General features: G+C 44.9%; 1 protein-coding gene across 1 annotated transcript in view; it reads left to right on the top strand.

The window, feature by feature from the left end:
- Positions 1-2,544: 2,544 nt before the first annotated feature.
- Positions 2,545-19,483, top strand: part of CDYL2 (chromodomain Y like 2) — a 182,393-nt gene continuing 165,454 nt past the window's right edge. The window contains exon 1 of the mRNA XM_060130786.1: positions 2,545-2,642. Within this exon, the coding sequence (XP_059986769.1) occupies positions 2,619-2,642 (24 nt within the window). The 5' untranslated portion in view covers positions 2,545-2,618. The remainder of the gene's footprint in view (positions 2,643-19,483) is intronic.

Here is a 19,483-nt window from a genome sequence, read left to right as displayed (position 1 = left end):
ACTGCGGACTAGCTAAATTGCAAGCTTCTTAGCTTGGTATTCAAGACTCTCCACGAACAGAGCCACGTTCATTTTCCAATGTGCTGTGACTTCCACGAATCAATCTAGTCTTCTAACGTCCATCCCATTGCAGCACTGCCCACCATCTACACTTAACTCTTTCTCCAAAGTCTCTCCTTTTCTATGAGTCTTCGAGGTCCATTACAACACTATCTCCTCCATAAAATACTCCCCGAGCATGCCAATCCGCAGTTAATATCTCCTTCTCTGAACTCCGTAAACAATTGTTGTCTAGACGAAGGTTTTTTCAAACTGTGCTCACATCCCCAGGGAGTTCTTGGCCAGCACAAGTGAAGTTTTTGGTGTTTTTGTAAAACTACTGATTATATATTCAAATTTGGTTGAGCGTATTATTTCCAAACCCAGTTTCTTTCTTGTCTTCTACTTCCAAATTACATCCTCATGCTATGGTGGTGCATTTATTCCCAAGTACAAATTAAGGATCATTATAATTTGTTTTGTGACCTACAGATAGAGAGCTGCTTATTATTATTATTATTTAAAACAATCACCATGGGGAAAATATCAGTATGAAAAGGGAAGAGAACTGCTATGACAATCTCCACAGTTTCTAAACCAAATAAACTTTCTTATTTATTTCCACACCCTCACCCTTCCCCCCCATCATAGTAATATGGGATTTTAACTACAAACTGGTATAAAATCTGTTGTATTGGTATAATCTACAAACATTCATTGTGTACCCACTCTGCCAGGAATAGGAATAGTGATCACATTGCCATGCTTGTGATACAAAGATAAACAAGCCGCTGCAGGAACAGTTTTCCAGATGGATTCAGTGTGGAAGGACATTCTAGGCAGAGGGAACAGCATATGCAAACTCATGTGTCCTGGAATGAGCCAGACATGAAAACCCTGTGGTCCAGATTTTGTGGAATTTTTTTTAATTGAAAAATGTGGTGACTTTTAAAAATTTGATAACGTCTGGATTAAACCCTTCCTCTTGTTATAATTCCCCTTTGCCATCTCCCTCTCCATAAGGGCAGTTCAGGGTTCACGTACAGACACAAATAACTTTATGGAATTCTGCTGGGTTAGGCCACTTCATGTATACAGTGATCCTCTCTTCAATTCTCACATCACCTTAGGTGTGTATTACCATCTCCAATTTAGAGATGGGGAAAGCAAGGCTCAGATGGGTAAAGTAACTTGTCCAAAGTCTCACAAATAGGAAAAGACGGAGGGAGGATGTGAGTTAAGTCCACATCACAGCTGGAGAAAGAGACCAACTGGGCATTTTTTGGGCTAGGATGAGGAAGACCTTTCTTCCAATTTCAGAACAGCCTGCCTTCCCAAGTCCTCAGTCAACTGCATCTTTAAACAGAAAGGTGACCACTTGTCCACAGTGAAGTAGGAAGAGGTAACTTAAGAACTCATTTGGATTTCAGAGTCCCTCCAGCTCTGGAGCCTATCACATAGTAGGAGCTCCTTTTGGCTGAGCGATTGAATCCGCCTCACGTGCGCGTGGTTCATCTCTCCACTTGGATTCAAACTCCCTTGTGGGCAGGGTCCCCGTCGTGCCTACCAGGGACACGGTGCAGTTGGGTAGACATTGGAAGATGTTTGTTGAATAATGGATGAGTGAATGAATGGGGGCTGGGGGTGGTTGAGGGAAGGCCACGCCCGGCTCTAAAGACTTTCCAGGGTTGACCGGGGTGCAGTACTGGCTCTCTCGGGCGCCTCTGGACGGGCCATTGCGTCCCTCCTCCTGTGGCCTCCACATCTCACTAACCAGACTGGAGGGAGGGGCTATGCAGCTGGGGAGGGCCGCGTCTCCCCGGGCGGCGCCCACTCCCTCGTGGGGGTTGGCGGCGAGAGGGGAGGCCCCCGGGCTTGCCGAGCCTGCCGGCGGCCCCTTCCCCGCCGCGCCCCGAAGCCCTCTACCTGCCTCCGGCCGCCCCTTCGCAGCCGGGGCCGGGTGCGCCCGGCGGGTACCTGGCCCGCCACCCCCGGGGGGCCCCGCCGGCCGCCTCCGGGGCTGGCCCGGGGCGGCGGGGCGGGCCCGGGCGCTCCCCGGCTCCGGGACTGGTCCCCTGGGGCGCGGCCGGGCAGCCGCCCCCGCCCCCCCCGCCCGGGGGGCCGGGCCGGGCTCCCGGGGGGCGGGGACTCGCCCAGTGGCAGCAGCGTCCGGGCCGGCGGCGGGCGCGGGGCGGCTTCCTGCAGGCGGCGCCGGGGCGAGCCGTTGCCCGCCGCAGCCACCGCCGCCGGGTCGCCGGGTCGTGGGGGCCGCAGCGCTCGGGCCGCGTCTGTGCCTCCCGGGCGCGCTGCGCGGCCGTCGCTGCTGCCCGCGCTCGTGCCGCCGCCGCCGCCGCCGCTGCCGGTTACGCCAGCCCCGCCGCCGCCCGCTCTGATTCTGCGCATAGGCAGCCCCCAAGCCTGTCATTCTGCAAAAACACAGTTTACTCAACACACCACACACACACTCACACACACACGCGCGCACACACACACGCGCACACTGCCCCCCTCGCGCACACGCACGGAGGGCGCGAGCGAGCAGACGCGCACACCCGGCGAGCCAAGTTCCGCAGCCTGGCATGGCTTCTGGGGACCTTTACGAGGTACGGGGACGTGGGTGCGCGGGCCGGCCCCAGCCCGCGGGCGGCGGGCGGCGGGCGGACGGCGGGCGGCGGGGACCGGGCCGGGGCCGGGGCCAGGCGCGAGCCGGAGTTGCCGAGCCCGCGGCGGCGGCGGCGGCCGGAGGGCGGCGGGGGCCGGGCGCGCCTCCCGCCCGCCGCCCGCCCGCCCTCCCGCGGCGCCCGCGCCCGCTCCCTCTTTCTCTTTCTCTCGCACACACACTCTCTTACTCCATCTACTTTGCGGCCTTGGAGGGGAAGGAGGAAGCCGGGCGGAGCCGGGGCGGGGGAGGTAGCGGTCCCGGGGAGGTGTTTCTCGCCCGACGAGCCGCCTCGAGTGCAGAAAGTACAGGTAAAAGTCGGCGCCGGACGTGCCAGGAATGCGGGGGGCCGCGCGGCGGCCGGCGGGGGTGCGGGGCCGGGGGTGCGCGGCCCGGGCTGGGCCGGGGGCGCGGGAGGGGATGGGGGCGGGCCGACGGAGCGGAGCCCGGCCGGGCCGAGGCGGGGTCCTGCGGGGGCGGCCGCGGAGGGGGCGGCCGGGTGGGGAGTTCGGGAGGCACCCGCCAAATCGCTCCTCGGGGCCACCAGGCCACCTCCCCCCTCCTCCCACCTGCTGCCCCCGCCACGGGCTCGGGGCTGGGGCGTGGGGGCGGTCCTTGCGGGTGTCGTGCTCACTGGGGGCGAGAGGGGGCGCTGTAGAGGGCCTTCGGTGGAAGGAAGAGCACATGGAAGGCGGAGGTGGGTGGTAGCACGTTGCTAGAGGACATGGGATGTGAGCCCAGCTTCCAACGCTCTACGTCACCCTCGGTGGATACCTGTCTCCAGGTCCACACAGGTTAGTGGCCAGCATCGGATACTTTGAAAGCGTCTCAAAAGTGCTCAAGGAAGACATTAGTCTGGCATCTTTGAAACAGTGGATAAATAGCCATGGCCTCTGGGAGCTAGGTTTTACTAGCTCTGGATACAACAGTTACTGCTTTTGGATTCCCGACAAGTGGACAAAACAAGAAGCAATCCCCTTTCCCTGGGGAGAATGCCCGAAAGAGCTGTTGGACCCAAGAGAAGGTTCAGGATAAGGAAGCTAAGAGACCTGCCATCTTCATCCCAAAGGCCTGCTGATCCTCCAAGAAGCAAGTCAGAGTTCAGCCTGGACCTGGACTCCCCTGCGCTTAAATCGATTAACACTAGCCCTGGTTCTCAAGGCTTTTGGTTAAATTGAGATGAGCACCCCGAGGTGTGGAATTAGCCTTCTGGGTAGGAGACCACAGGGGTGATTCACCCACAGTGAGGTTTTTTTCCTCTGGGCTTTCTGGACAGCTGAAGCTTTTTCAGGTGGTGGATTTGCTGGCGGGTGTGAGAGAGGAAGAGTGGAGAACAGGCAAGGTAGCATCTCAGCTTCCTGTGAGTCCAGGGTCTTTTGGATGATTCTGGATTTGGTGAGGCGCAGTCATGGACCACTAGTGGGCTCAGGTGTCATGAGAGGACACTCCAGTCCTATGGAGAGGTCCATGTGGCGAGGAGTTGAGACCTCCTGCCAACAACCAGCACTAGCTTAACAAGCTTGTGTTTGTGAGCCACCTTGGAAGCAGAACCTCCAGCCCCAGTCAAGCATTCAGATGACCACCGCACTGGTGAACATACTGACTGAAACCCCATGATATTTGCTGGGGTTGAACCATCCAGCTAACATGTTCCTGGGTTCCTTGAAAGAATGATGCAGGTTGACCTCTTTTCTACCCTACTGCCTTCCTCATCCCTGTGCTGACAGAGAAGATGAAGTTGGGTAGAGACCTGGTGAAGAACTTTGGCAGGTTGTGCCCAATGGGTCATCCAAGCACTTTTGCCTATTTTAAGATGGTGGAGCAATTTCTGAAACCAAGAAAGTTGAAGCACAGTAAAATGGGATGTTTGATTGAGCTTCCCAAAGTATAACCAGCACTATTAGGGCATTGGCCAAAAGTAGATATTGTTCAGGGGCAACGCTCATCTCGCTGGGAGTATGGATTTTTCTACCCATTGATCTTGAGTCATCTTAGAGCTGCTGACCTTGCCGGTGAAAAGTTGCATCAAGAGGGAATTAGGAGGACACGTTAGGAGCTGTCAGTATTTCTCCATTTAAAGTTTGGAACTTATGAACCTTCTGGGGATAATTTCTTGTTTAATGATCATCTGCAATGCCCTCCTTAACATGGGTAATTATAGTCGCCAGATGAGTCTGTTAAGAGGGGAGTTTTCACACCTGCCTTGGAAGTATCTTAGCACCTCACCGAGTTCTTATTGAAGTTCAGTAAACAAGACAATAATAAAAATTACTTCTGTGATAGTAGGTAATTGTACTAGATGTAAAATAGTTTTCCTGTGGCTGATTATTTGCACAGTCATTACTAAAACGGCTAAATTGCATTACGAATATATAACCAATGTCAACATTTTTATAGCCTGTGTCTACATTACATAACACATACTGAGGAATTTAATTTGTTGACCAAATTTAGCTTTAAAAACAATTAAGATGTGCTAACTGTCCATTAGCATATATATTTGTAACTGTAAAACTGTTGTGTGTGTAAAAAATAGGATGTTGATTTAAGGACAAATCTTGGAATATCCAGTACATTGGTTGACCTTTAAAGAAAAAAAAAAAGAGGAAAACTGACACCATTCTCAATTATCATATTACTTTAATTAAATATTATACTCAAGGGTATATAAAACGGCTTCTTGTTACCTCTGACCAAGAACCCACATTTTGAGTGGGCAAGAACTATTACATTTGTAATTGATTTATTTCACCTGTGTGTCTGCTGACACTATCCTTGACCTTTTATGGTGAAGATGTGATTTGGATTGTAGAGATTCTTCAACTTCTCTTTGGTGCTTCAGACAGTGAAATTGGAAAGAGTAAACCTTCCCTGAGTAGCATCTTTTAAGGAATAGGTGCTAATTTTAAAGACACCAACAAATGAAAACTTTGTTTATGTAATGTTATGTAATGGCACTCTTCAGTCATAATGAAGAAATATGGAATCAAACTCAGTTTCCAAAATTTTGGTTCTTGATAGATTATTTCTCTTATAGCAGAGTTCTCATCATCGTCCGATATGTTATAGCCATCACCTATAGGAAGGTGATCTTAAATATGGGTTGAGCATTTTAAAATCAGATAATCTAGATGCAAAATGAAATTCCTTATCCAGATGCTCTGGTCTTCATTTTGCTAAACGTAAGAGTCATAAAATGGTAATCTGTGAGCCACGTCTAGGCTATCTGTGTGTTTTGCCTCACCTTGATGGTAGATAAGAGAATTGGATTTGAATGCCTTTAGATGGGGCATGTGATGTCTAGTGTATAATTGTCCCAGTGCTCCCTTGTACCAGGTACCCTTTCTGCTTCACTCGTAAATTACTTAATCTGGCTCCCGTAGGCATTAGAGTTTGTAGCCCCAGGATGCTCGTGAACATTCGCTAAGATGCTTGGATGTCAGGAAGACATAATCAGTGGAATAAGGAGCCCAGTTGTCTTGTCCATCTCTGTGTCCTTGCGCATTCAAATACTTGTTCACTGAATCACTGAACAGAAGACTGACTTAAGTATAGGTAAAGAACCTTGGCTGACCTTGTTATGCTTGTGTTGAGCGCTGCTCTCTGTTCTCTTTTCTCCTCTGGTTTGTGGTCTCTCCGTGGTGGTAATACCATGTGTAGGGGTGGCTCTCAGTTCTCTCTGAAAGGAAGTTTGACTGAGTCGCCTTCCAGAGAGCTAGACGGTTATTCACTAAAAGATGCGTTCATTGAATGCATCTAAGCTTCAACCCTGTGGCTTTCCCTGTCGCTGTTGGGTGGTATTTTATACTCTCTCCTGTGTGATTAGCTGACATTATGGAGGAGGTCTCCACTTTGTTGGCAAAAATGTTCAAAGAGAATGCTGTATGTCTATAGAGAAGGTCAGTAGTGGCCAAGTTGAAATTTATCGAGATGGACTTAGCAGCGTCAGTTCCTGATGTTTGTCAACATTCTGTTGATTTATATTTCCCAAAGTTCTATCTTAAAAGGATCAAATGTGCCATGTGTTTTTTTTTGGGGGGGGATTGATATACATGCATGTATCCATATCTAATAAATACGTATGTGGTTATATCATATGTATATAATATATACGTATATGTTTATATAATACATGCATAATAATGGGTATATATATTAAAAAATACTGCTTTCATTTCATTCCAAATAAAATAAATAACAATAATAATAGGATTTTAGTTTTGTTGAAAGAAATTTACTCTAGTTAAAAATCGATGCTGCTAGCACAGGCAGATCAGCTAGGTGGTTTGTGACCAGCTAGAGGGGTGGGAGGGAGGGAGACGCAAGAGGGGAGAGATATGGGAACATATGTATAACTGATTCACTTTGTTATAAAGCAGAAACTAACACGCCATTGTAAAGCAATAATACTCCAATAAAGACGTTAAAAAAAAAATCCATGCTGCTGCAGTGATGAACACTGGTGTCTCTGCTATAGCGCTACGTACGCACCCTGCGTCCTGCAAAATCACGCACTGAAAATAACAGGCTTATGGGAAAAACAGGATTGAGGCTGACTGCTGAAAACATTTGGAACTTCGTAACCAGGAACAAAAACAAAACCAAAGCTAATAAAAATACAGGTCAGTTAAATCTCCACCAGGCTGGTGTTTGCCCTCCCCAGGTCAGTCCATCCTTTACAGCCTTCAAATTGGGCTTGTGCTTCTTTCTTCTCTCTGTAGATCACAGATGTCATTCTCTTCTAATAGAGACCATTTTCACTGAAATTAAATCTGGCCCAGAGCATAGCCCTCTGCATTCATCTGTATGGAGAGAAATCTTTCTGTAGCTTCTTCATCTGTAATTTGCAGCATTGCTAGGCAAGTTAAGATGGTGGAAAGGTAGTAGTGCTTGATGCCACGATCGGCCCCTACTCATATTAAAGGAAGGCACTTGAGTGCGTTTCCAGCTTTGTTCTAAGGTCTTCAAACATCTTTGTCTTTCTCTTGCCTTGTGAGAGCTCTTTCCTATGATTGCTTAAAAATATTAACAAACGATGAAAATCACATAAGAATCAACACAACTTGTTACATTGGCATATTCTCCTACTTACCACTCGTGCCTGAGGTGAAACGTGTAGTCACAGAACAAATGGTCAGTGATAAAACTTCTTGAATCTCTGTACCAGTATTTGCAGAGGCAAATATCATCAAAGAAAATATATCGGATGAGTTGAATCGATTTCTTGGCACATGGTAGGCACCTGAGGAGTATTGAATGGGTGTATGATTCTCCCAGCTTTTGAAAGTTATTTTAAATGATCCCATGTGGGTAGATATCAGCTGTTTTCAAGTAGTATAGACTTTTATGTGAAGTCATTCCTCATCACATAAGATCATTTCTTCAGGGGCTTAAACTGTCCTTGAAAGGAGTTTATATGGCTTCTTGCAGCCTGATCAATTGATAAGGGATGGTTCAGGCATGGTAATTAGCAAAGATCTTAAGTATTGGAGACACATTTAGCTTCCAAAGATGTGGGTCCTTTTCAGCATCTCTTGGATGGTGAAGAGAGGTGTAGATGTGGCTGAATTCATAACACCATCATTCATTTGCTCATTTCACTTAAATAGAACACCAAACATATCCCAGGCACTATACTAGGGAAACATGAGATTGTGCTCCCTGGACCTATGGTCTAGTGCAAGACATAGTTAAGAAAGTAGGCAGTTTGCCGTGCTGTGGGAAGAGTGTTAGTACAGGGCAAGATGGGGTTCTCTAAGACCATGGGAGGACCAGCCTTGGGGGAATGAGAGAAGGCTTTCCAGAGGAAGTGATGACTGTGGAGAACTTTGAACTAGGAAATGAGCATGATCAGGTTTGCAGGACTTATTGAGAATATTTATCTTTTCTGTTTTTGAAAGCAGTTTATATTTATTGTTGCATCTTGGAAAAATACAAGCATAAAGAAAAAAATTATAATACCTAAGATAACTATTATTATACATTTAGCATACACTTGATGTTTATTAAATACTAATGTGATATCTGAATTAAAATGATAGCTTTCTTGGTGTAGATACAAATATAAGAGTGAAATTACTTTCTGTACATATTTATGTAATTAAAATATCAAATTGGAACATAGGGTACATATTGTTTTATAACCCTTTTTTATATATGTATACATATATATATATATATATATATATATATATATAAAATGAGCATTTCCTTCTATCTTAAAATATTACTCCATATTGGGATTTTTAATGACAGGCCAATTTTCACTTGAATAGATGCACTATTTTGTGTATAACTGATCCCCTGTTGTTGGACATCTAGATTATTTTCCATTTATAAACCATTTAAATATTGCTGTTATTAACCTCCATGAACATAATTATGTGTCTTCCTATCTTATTATTTTCCTGAGGATAAATTCTGAGAAGTGAAATTTCTAGGTTGAAGAATGCTAACATTTTTAACACCGTTGATACATAATCTTAGATTGGCACTCAGAAATGGACAGTGGCTTAGTCTGAAGGAAGACTACAAGTATGGTCACCAGTTAATATGCTCTTTCAGTAATTGAAACAACTGATATTGGTGACTTGAACCAAAGGAGTGGTAGTAGAGATGGAGAGAAATGGTTGGAATTGAAAGATTTAAAAAGAATCGACATAATTTGGTATACCAGTCAGGATTTTGTCTGGCTGCTTATAATAGAAAATGTACAGTAACAGTGGCTTAAACAAGGTTTATTTTCTTACACGAAATAAACTTGGAGTTAGGCAGTCCAGGGTTAGTGTGATGCTCCATGAACTTCTCAGGGTATCAGGCTCCTTCTGTCTCTTTCATCTTCAGCTGTGGCTTCTACCCTTAAGGTCACTGCTTGATCTAAGGTGGCCATGGAGCTCTAGCCATCTTTTGTGTAAGAGCTTGGAGGAAACAGGAGGGAGGGAGGGGCTTGAGTCATCCTCTATAAACAGCTGCTGGAAGTTCCATGCAATCCTGCTTTCATCTCATTGGCCTGAATAATTATATGGTCACACCTAGCTGCAAAGGAGGCTGGAAAATATGATTTTCAGCTGTACTCTCCTCTTCCCTGCTCAAGTAAGACTTGACTGACAGTATGTAGGGATTGAGGGAAAGGCAGGAGTTGTGGGATAACTTCGTGGTTTCTGTTTTGGTCCATTAGGTGGATGGTGGAACCAGTCATGGAGGTAGAGACCCGAGGAAGAAGCATTGAGTGGAGGACATGGGGACGGTGGAAAGGACAATGAGTTCAGAGTGTTTGTGGGACATCCAGGTATAGATGTTCATAGCAGTAGGTCATGTGAGCCTGAGACTCAAAAGCATTATCAGTCATGGAGATAGAGATTGGAAATCATTAGTGTTTAGATTATAATGAAAGCCAAAGGACAGGGTATAAACACGAGGAGGGTCCAATGGAGGAGGACTGGAGAAAGTGGACATTTACAGGATGGAAGAAGAGAAAGAAGATCAGATTTACAAGGAATAGCAAGAGAGGTAGAAGGAAAAACAAGAGGCTTTGCTGTTATGGAAGGCAGTGGAAAAATGCATTTCATGAAAGGGGTCAACAGGGTCCTTTGGGCGTAATAACCAATAAGTCATTGGTAACCTTAAGGGATATATTCCATAGAGTGTGCTGGTGGGAGGGCTGGATTGCAGTGTGAGAGTGACGGTGTGTGTGTGTGTGTGTGTGTGTGTGTGTGTGTGGAATGTGGATGTAGAGACATCTTACATGGTTAACACTTTCAAGAATCTTGAGTGTGACAGCCATAAAAAAGAATGAAATAATGCCATTTGCAGCAATGTGGATGGACCTAGAGATTATCATACTAAGTGAAGTAAGTCAGACAGAGGAAGACATATCATATGATATTGCTTATATATGTAATCTAAAAAAGTGGTACAAATGAACTTATTGACAAAGCAGAAACAGACTCAGACGTAGAAAACAAACTTATGGTTACCAAAAGGAAAAGGTGGGGGACGGATAAATACGGAGGTTGGGATTAGCAGATACACACTACTATACGTAAAATAGATAAACAACAAGGTCCTACTGTATAACATGGGGAACTATATACAATATCTTATGGTAAACTATATGGAAAAGATTCTGAAAAAGAATATATCACTGTGCTGCACACCAGAAACTAATACAACATTGTAAATCAACTAGTCTTCAATTAAAATAAAAAGAATCTTGAGTTTGATAGGAGAGAGTGAGTGTGGTATCGAGGGGTGAAGTGGGAGAATGGATCAGCCATCTCCATTCTCCTAGTTCTATACATGCTCTGCTACTTTGGATGACTTGGATAACAAAAAATTGTGATATACACTTTGGGCTATTGGACTTACATTCTTAGAAGAAGTGATTTTCCATGAATTCTACAAACCTCTCTCCTGCTGAACTATGACAGTTGGGTCCAATGTCTTCAGTAATTTTAGCTGGAGAAAAAAAGTAGAGCATGTTTAATATCGTCACCCAGAACCTTTCAAAATAAAATTTAATCAAGGAAAAGGTCTTGATATATTGAGTACAAGAGATAAAGTTCTTCATTAATGGGTTTGTTGTACTAGCAAGTCTCTGAGAGGAGAGATCACTGGGGTGCCATTGGTAAATGAATGTGATGGTGTTTTATGTGTCAGTTATTCAGTCAAACACTAAAGTAGGTGTTGCTCTGAGGTTATTTTGTAAATGTGATTAAGGTCCATAATCAGTTGACTTTAAGGGAGAGTATTCTAGATAATCTGGGTGGACCTGATTCCGTCAGTTGAAAAGCCTTAAGAATAGAACGGAGGCTTACCTGAAGAAGAAGAAATTCCATCTGTGGATAGCAGCTTCAGCCTGGAAGAGTTCCAGGTTTCCCTTCCTAATGACCTGCCTTATGGACTTTAGACTTTCCTAGCCAGTTCCACAACTACATAAGCCAGTTCCTTGTTAGATCTCTTAATGTATATTTCCTAGTGGTTCAGCTTCTCTGAGTGAACCCTGATTGGTACAGTCAGCGTACTCGCCCACATACCACCAGTTGGTAACACTGTGAAGCTAGACCTGTCTTTTAGTCTTTATGAACCTTGATGGCTTTTGCTGTAAAATGAGAGCTCTTCTATTTTTGAAATTCCTCCTTCTGGTTGAGTCTTGTTACTTCTTCACATAAATACCGTACTTCTTGGTACCTGTCATCATCTTGTTTTTTTTTGTTTTTTTTTTTTTTTTGTGGTACGCGGGCCCCTCACTGTTGTGGCCTCTCCCGTCGCAGAGCACAGGCTCTGGATGCGCAGGCTCAGCGGCCATGGCTCACGGGCCCAGCCGCTCCGCGGCACGTAGGATCTTCCCAGACCGGGGCACGAACCCACGTCCTCTGCATCGGCAGGCAGACTCTAAACCACTGCAGCACAAGGGAAGCCCCATCATCTTGTTTTTATGTACGTGTGAAGACGGGCAAGCCCAGAGCTCCAAGAATCCTGCCATTTCTTTGTCTTTTGGAGTTGTTCCCTGGAGCCATGCTTGGGATGGCAGGCAGAGGTGGTGTTGGACCCCTGGGGAGGCCTCCTCTGGGTCTGAAATTGACCCCAGCCTTGAGTTAGCCTCTGCTCTGATCGTTGAGTGAATGATGGGGGTTGTGGGATAGCTCCTCTTGGTCCTGATCCATGCCTTGTTGTCCCTCCTTCCAGCTAATTGTCTCCCTCTGACATTGCCCAGTTAGCCTGAGCCACTGGGTGGAAGCAGATGCCTCCAAAGGTCCTGTTGCTCCGGTGCGATGCCCATCCGTTGACCAGGCCTATATAAAGCTGTGATCGGGTTCCTGGGAAGCCTGGGAGAGCCATAAGTTTGTCATTTTATGTCCTGCTTTCTCTTAACCATGTGTTTGATAATAGAAAACCTAATGCAGTTTATAATCATAGATATTTTTATCAATAAAATGTTAAATAGTAAAATATAAAAAATATTCTTCGTTCACTCCAGTCATCCTGTCTCTCCCGGAATCCCCCCAGTGTCGATCTATCACCACATTGCTTTCTCAGTGGCTTACAGAAGCATCACTGTGGAGACTGGAGGGACATGTATGCGGGACTGGGGCCCTGGGCCACACTCTGCCACACCAGGAGTTCCCCTGCTGAGGGGCCACCACCCTACTCTCAGATTCGTGATCAGGGAATTTTCCTCTTTGATTTTCATTTCCTCGTCTTTGAGTCTAGTGTTCTAAAAATTGTATCTCAAGGGCTCTTGCTAATAAACCATGGATCTTATATAAATGCTGGATTTGAATTTTATTTAAAAATAGTTACTTTTGTTCAGTAATCCACCAATCAAATATCTATTGTTTGGTAACTACGTGCCTAGAACTATGCTAGATGGTGGGGCTGCAGCCACAAACGTCTTTTAAACTGCTGTTCAGAATGGGATCGTGAAAAAAACCTAACGCCCACATATGCTTATATACCGCATTTTTAACACAAGGCAGTTTTTAGTATGTTAAAAGGGGCAGCCGGCTCAACTGTTTTTTGCAAGCAGACCTCAGAATACAGCTTTTCTTGCCATCTCTGGACATAGAACTTGAACTTCCAGTACATGCACTGTATTAGCAACATTGTACGTCTGCAACGTTCTTAAAAATTTTTAGGCCTGTTCATATCTCCTCACGTGAAAGTGTACAAGCAAACACACTTTGTAGCACAATGCACCTCACTCCATTAAATACCACTCAAGGTTCCGGTGGTGCGGTGGTGAATGTTCTAGTCCTGGTGTAATAATCAGTGCGTGGCAATAACTGAATGGCTAAAGCTTTGTCTCTTTATATTGTATACAAGGTGGTGGTGGGGGTTTATTGAGAGTTCTGGGTCTTTCTGCCCTGACTTCTAAATTTGAGAGAAAGAATGTGAGCAGTTGTATGTTAAAGGTTCAACCATGAAACAAACATCAGACTTCAGGGTCAGTTAGAGTGAAGGACACCCTGAGATGGCAAGGCGAGATTATGAAACCGAACCAAATCTGATACCACTTGCAGCTGCTTTTCGTAGCAAATCAGAGATTATTTTCTTGCGGACAAGCAAACCACATGCGGAAATAAATTGCCGAGGCTGTCATCGGAAGACAGTTACATCCTCAGACCTCATTTAAAAACTTTGCTCTTAATCAGAATAGGTTTTATCGCTCTCACGAGTTAACTCAGCGATAAGGAAGTGTCATGTTATACTTACAGAAGACACATCTCCACTAAGAAGTTATCCCATGTATCTGATTCTATGTGTTAGGTTTCCTGGAACCATTTTGATGGGGGAAAAGGGTTCCATTCCCGAACTCCAGAATTTTCTGCTGGATTCTAAGCTCCGTGAGGGCAGGGGCCATGTCTTGTTTCTTCCGTGATTGTCGTCTCGAGTTGTGGCGTTTTTTTGGGCACATAATAATCTTTCAATAAATATTTGTTGAACGACTCATTGAAAATATTCAAAACCTATGCTCCTCGGCCACCTCGGCTTTCTCTTGAGTGAGCATCCTTTATTGTTTCCTCTCGCCCTTTTCGAAGATTACTTCAGATCGTCCTTGAAATTCAAGTTTCCATTTTGCCTTCCATCAGATCTTATATAGGTTTATTAGGTAACAAAAGTCCCTGAAGGTGAATTCAAGCATTCAAGTCATTGTCCTTCGTTGTGGGTGACAACTGGATTGAGAGTGGCCCTTCTCTGTTAAATGCTGCATGTGACAGAGCCCCTCTCACGCTGACACATACAAAGACCGCCCTACAGTTTGCAGCCACCTCTGCCGTGGGCAGCTCTGCCTCTCTACTCAAGCCTCAGTGTTGTGGCCCAGTTTGATACGCACCATCCGTTTTAGGTTGGTCTGCCTAGAACTGGGCTCTGAACTGGAGAATTGTATCCAGAGGGATTACTGAAGGATGCTCTTGGGAGACACACCTGTAAGGAAGTGAGGAATGCAGGATGGGACAGATGGTGAAGCAGACCAGCAGCGAGGTTACAGCTGAGGTCTCAGCAGATCCTCAGGAAGGCTTGGGAGCTGGGATGGCTCTTCAGAAATGTACCATATTGAGGCCAGGGAACTGGACTTTCATATCCCTAAGTCAGGCAGCTGTTGCTGGTAAGCTGCCCCTTGGCGGCGGTGGGGGGAATGTATTCTTGGGCAGGGCAGCTCCCTGTGGTGGAGGGCAGTTCCCTTTGAGGGGCACATCTATGAGTCTTTAGCAGCATGGATATTCCTAGAATTCAGGGGATGGGCACATCGACCCTGAAAAGGGGACCTGGGTGGAGTGTCACATTATCCAATACCATCAATTCTTGCCGTTCACTGATTGATGGGTGAATCTGTCTGCTCTGCATCCACCAGAATACATGTCTGTCACCTAGGTTGTATTTTAGGTTATTGGTCCCTCCCAAAGACATCATTTGTCGTTTGACAGCTTCTTGGGGCAGCCCAGGTCTTGAGTACTGACACACTGGCCACGTGTTGGGATCGTGCTTGTGATTCCTTATCTCTCCACACAGCGTGCAGCGTAGGATCACATGCGGGGAGGTATTTCACAGGCTGTCATTTCTGTTGGGTCTCCACCCCTTATTCTTGAGACGTAGTCCTTGACTGGCTCTACCACTCCTCAGTTGCCTTTATGTCCTCATCTCCTGCTGCCTGTTCCTTAAACTTGGAGCTTCTTAATAGTGTTGACTGAAGGTTCTTCTGTTTTCTTATTGTGCTACAGTGACTATATAGGTGATGCCCAAGTCCCTGACACTTTGCCTGTTTTTTTTTCCCCCTGAGCTCTGGAGATGATCTCCATCTAACCCTCTTGGGCTCTTTAAACTCAGTATATCCAAAATTGAACTTATGTTCAACCTATGTAAGACGTGCTTTTCCTTTTGTTGTTCCTAGCCTCAATAGTACCTCCATCCACCTGTTCCATAGCTAGAAACATGGCCTCCTTTGTTTTGCCCCGTCATCATGTGTGTTCTGTTGAAGCCGCATCCTGAATATTTCTTGAGCCCGTCCTTTTCTCTTCATATTCACTCTCACCACTTTAATTCAGGAGACAACTCCCATAGTTTCAGTCACTCTGCTACCTCTCAGCTGATATCTATGCATCTAGTTCAACTTTTCTCCATACTGCGCTCACAAAGGTCTTTCTTCTTTTTATTTTAAAGGTTTTTTTTTTTTGATAAATTTATTTAGTTATTTTTTGGCTGCGTTGGGTCTTCATTGCTGTGTGCGGGCTTTCTCTAGTTGCAGTGAGCGGGGGCTACTCTTCGTTGCGGTGCGTGGGCTCTAGGTGCACAGGCTTCAGTAGTTGTGGCACGAGGGCTCAGTAATTGTGGCTTGCAGGCTCTAGACGCAGGCTCAGTAGTTGTGGCGCACAGGCTTAGCTGCTTTGCGGCATGTGGGATCTTCCCGGATCAGTGCTCGAACCCGTGTCCCCTGCATTGGTAGGCGGATTCTTAACCACTGCGCCACTGGGGAAACCCAAAGGTCTTTCTAAAATCCCCATTTTACTACTGTCTCTCCGGATGAAGTATCTTTAAGTGATGTATAGGCTCTGTGCGATTTGGCCCCTTCTCATCTTCTGCTAGTTCTCCAGTTACAGCAGATATTCCATCCAGAGAGCTCTGCTCTCAGTTCTTGATGTTCCATGTGCTGTCCTTTAATCACACCCTCCCAAGTGACTGGGCGCTCTTCATTACCAGCCCTGCCACAATTTTGCTTCCTTAATTCTTGCTCAGCCTTTAGGTCTCAGCTGAGATGTTGCTCTTGGCAAAACTTCCCCGACTCATCAAGGGTTTTCTTTGGGGTCCTGTAGAACCCTGTTCATCTCTCATCACAGCACTCATGTTCATAGGTGGTAATGTGTTAACTCATTCTCTGAATCTCCCACTGGGTTGTAAGTTTTGAGAGGGCAGGGATTCCCTCTGACTTGTTCCATCTTTAGCACAGTGCAAGACTCAGAAAACAGTCTAATGAAAGAATTAACCTGTGCAGGTCTTTCATTTACGTGAAAGTTGAAATTGTCTCAGATATTTCTACAGTCTGTTTTGTAGGAAGCTTGAAGTCATTTTCAATCTTTCAGTTTTCCTAAGGGTGTCTAAGTCTTGAGTCTCTTTTCTGTGTCTTTATTGATCAATTAATAGTTATTTGGGTTTCTCATAAGCAGAACTCACTGACAGCATTCGGCTTTGTGTTATCAGTAAAGCTAATACAGTCTTGTATTCAAAGGATTATTGAATCTTGGAGTTGGGGGAGAGTTTTGAAGTCCTCTGCTCAGTCTTTCACTAACATTTCCACCAAGTGATCAGAAGTGAGGGACTCTTTTACTCTTTTGAAGGAGACAAGTGCTTGAGATGCTAAAAGTGGCTGTTTGCCTTCACTAAAATCTGAGTGTGTCATCCATGAGACAGAGATGATATCTTCCTAGACTCCTCTGGAGAGTTGCCTTGGAAATCTTGATGTCATTATCACTTTCTTACGCAAGACTTAGTAAAGGAGGCCAGTGAGGCTCGGCGCAGCCTTGAGCCTTGTTTAATTCTCTTGTTGATGGAGAATGGGGTTAGGACCTGCCTCACCGACTGACATCACAGGCCTTGACATTATGGGGAGCCCTTGATATCTAAACTTTTCCCGGAAATCCAGACTCGTTTATGAACCGTTGGAAGTCAGATCAACTCATGGAATCCCAAGCTCCTTTGGCATTAAAACGTGAATGGGTAGCATTTTAGTGTCCTGATAGTTACATTGCTGTGTTTACTTGTCTGCATTGCCACCTAAAACCACGTTCACTTTGGAGAATATGGTACACATGGTGGTTTGTGGAACAGACTTTGGTAAGGGTCTTGCAGTTAATAGAAAGGGGAAAGGAACCACGCAATGGCTGCCTTTGGGATGTAAAAACATAATGGATCTTCTTCAAATTATTGACCTAATTTTCTCTCCAAAATTGATGTATATTTTAGTACCATGTAGGATTGTCACAGATTGTTTTCTTGTCTTGGTTATCAAACATGGCAGTGATTCCAAAGTCTTTGAAATCTTGAGGCACTTCTATGTTTTATTACCCCCCCCCACTCTCCAACTCTTGTGTGGCTATGTCTATGGTATTGACTTTTTGGGAAGCTGTTGCAAATCCCATTCGCTTTTGACTTAATGAATTGGTATATCTTTTGAAGAAATCTGATCTCTGATCCTGGTTGATGTATAAAGAGGTTTTTGAAGTGTAACTCCCTATGATTCTTGTATAAAATAGTCTTATTAATAATAGTAAAAACAGTAATAATAGTGTTTAATGAGTGTTTTCACTGTGCCAGACACTGTGTATATCGTCATGTGCATTATCTCATTTAGTTCTTCCTGTGGGATTCGTACTAGTTAGTCGTATCCCCATTTTACGATTCAGAAACTGAGGCTCACAGCCACCAGATGGTAAAGCCAAGATCTACACGATGTCATCTGAGGTACTCACCTCTTGGTAATTTATAAGATGCCTGTAGTTTTCCCTCTCACCTCTTGGTGAATTATAAGATGCCCGTAGTTTTCCTTCTGACTTCCCTCCTTTTGTTACTAGGTGATGTTTCTGCTCTAGCGCGCTTTTGCACCTGTGCTTTACACAGAATCCCAGGTGGTATAGGTCAGTGGGTGTTACACCAAAACCAAGAAAAGGAACAGGAAAATCCTTCTGCTTCCTCATACTTCTAGCATGAAAACATAATTATGTATGTTGTATTGTTCAAGACAGGGATGACACAGGCCAGCCTGTGTGTTGGCCTGGGAAGGAGTTCGTGTGAAGTGAGTTAATTGGGACGGGAAATCTTCCGTTTGAGTCCGTCTGAGTAGATGTTTTTCAACACTGCTTTAAGACATGCTGCTTCAGAAATAGTGATGGCTCTGCCACCTAGTAATGATGATGCAGGAGCCAATTTCAGTGGCCTTGGTGCTGGTCGGCCTCACTCAGGCTTTTGCATTGAGGAGAAGACTGGTTTTGAGGGCAGTTGGTAACATTTCTTGGTCAGTGTCGTTTCATTCTTTCAGCGTATTTATGAGTCTCTGTGCATTTCTCCACATGCTTTGTGTGTTTGCATCCCGTCATGATTGGAACTGGCAGGATGGTGTGTTTGAAACTCTTTCTTTACTGCCATATACTGTGGTGCCTGTTGGACAATGGTGCCTTGGTTGTATGGATTTGTCCTCAAAACAGCTAGGCTTCGCATGGGTGAGGCAAATTCTTTTTTTATTTTTTTATTGAAGTATAGTTGATTTACAATGTTGTGTTAGTTTCAGGAGTACAGCACAGTGATTCATGTATATATATATATACATATATATATATATATACACATATATATATATATATATATATATATATATATTCTTTTCAGATTCTTTTCCCTTATAGGTTATTACAAAATATTGAGTATAGTTCTCTGGGCTATACAGTAGGTCCTTGTTGGTTATGTATTTTATATATAGTAGTGTGTATATGTTAATCCCAAACTCCTAATTTATCCCTTCCCCCTCTTTCCCCTTTGGTAACCATAGGTTTGTTTTCTACATGTTTCTAATCTTTATTAAAATTAAGTTGATATGTACAAATAAGTTGAAGCTTTATATCAGTACTTGAATACAAAGAACCAGAAAGAGAGAAGTAGTACAATTTTTTCACCATCTGCATGACAAGCTGTAAAGTACTGACAATCATTTATCCATGTACTTTTCTAGAAGAAACTCAGTTTGAATAGATAGGAAAACTGAGATATGAGACAACACATATACATACACAAACACAC

Source organism: Lagenorhynchus albirostris, chromosome 19, assembly GCF_949774975.1.
Source record: "Lagenorhynchus albirostris chromosome 19, mLagAlb1.1, whole genome shotgun sequence".
Lineage (NCBI taxonomy): Eukaryota > Metazoa > Chordata > Mammalia > Artiodactyla > Delphinidae > Lagenorhynchus > Lagenorhynchus albirostris.
The sequence above is the reverse complement of the archived record's forward strand: the minus strand, read 5'-3'. Positions and strand labels throughout refer to the sequence as shown.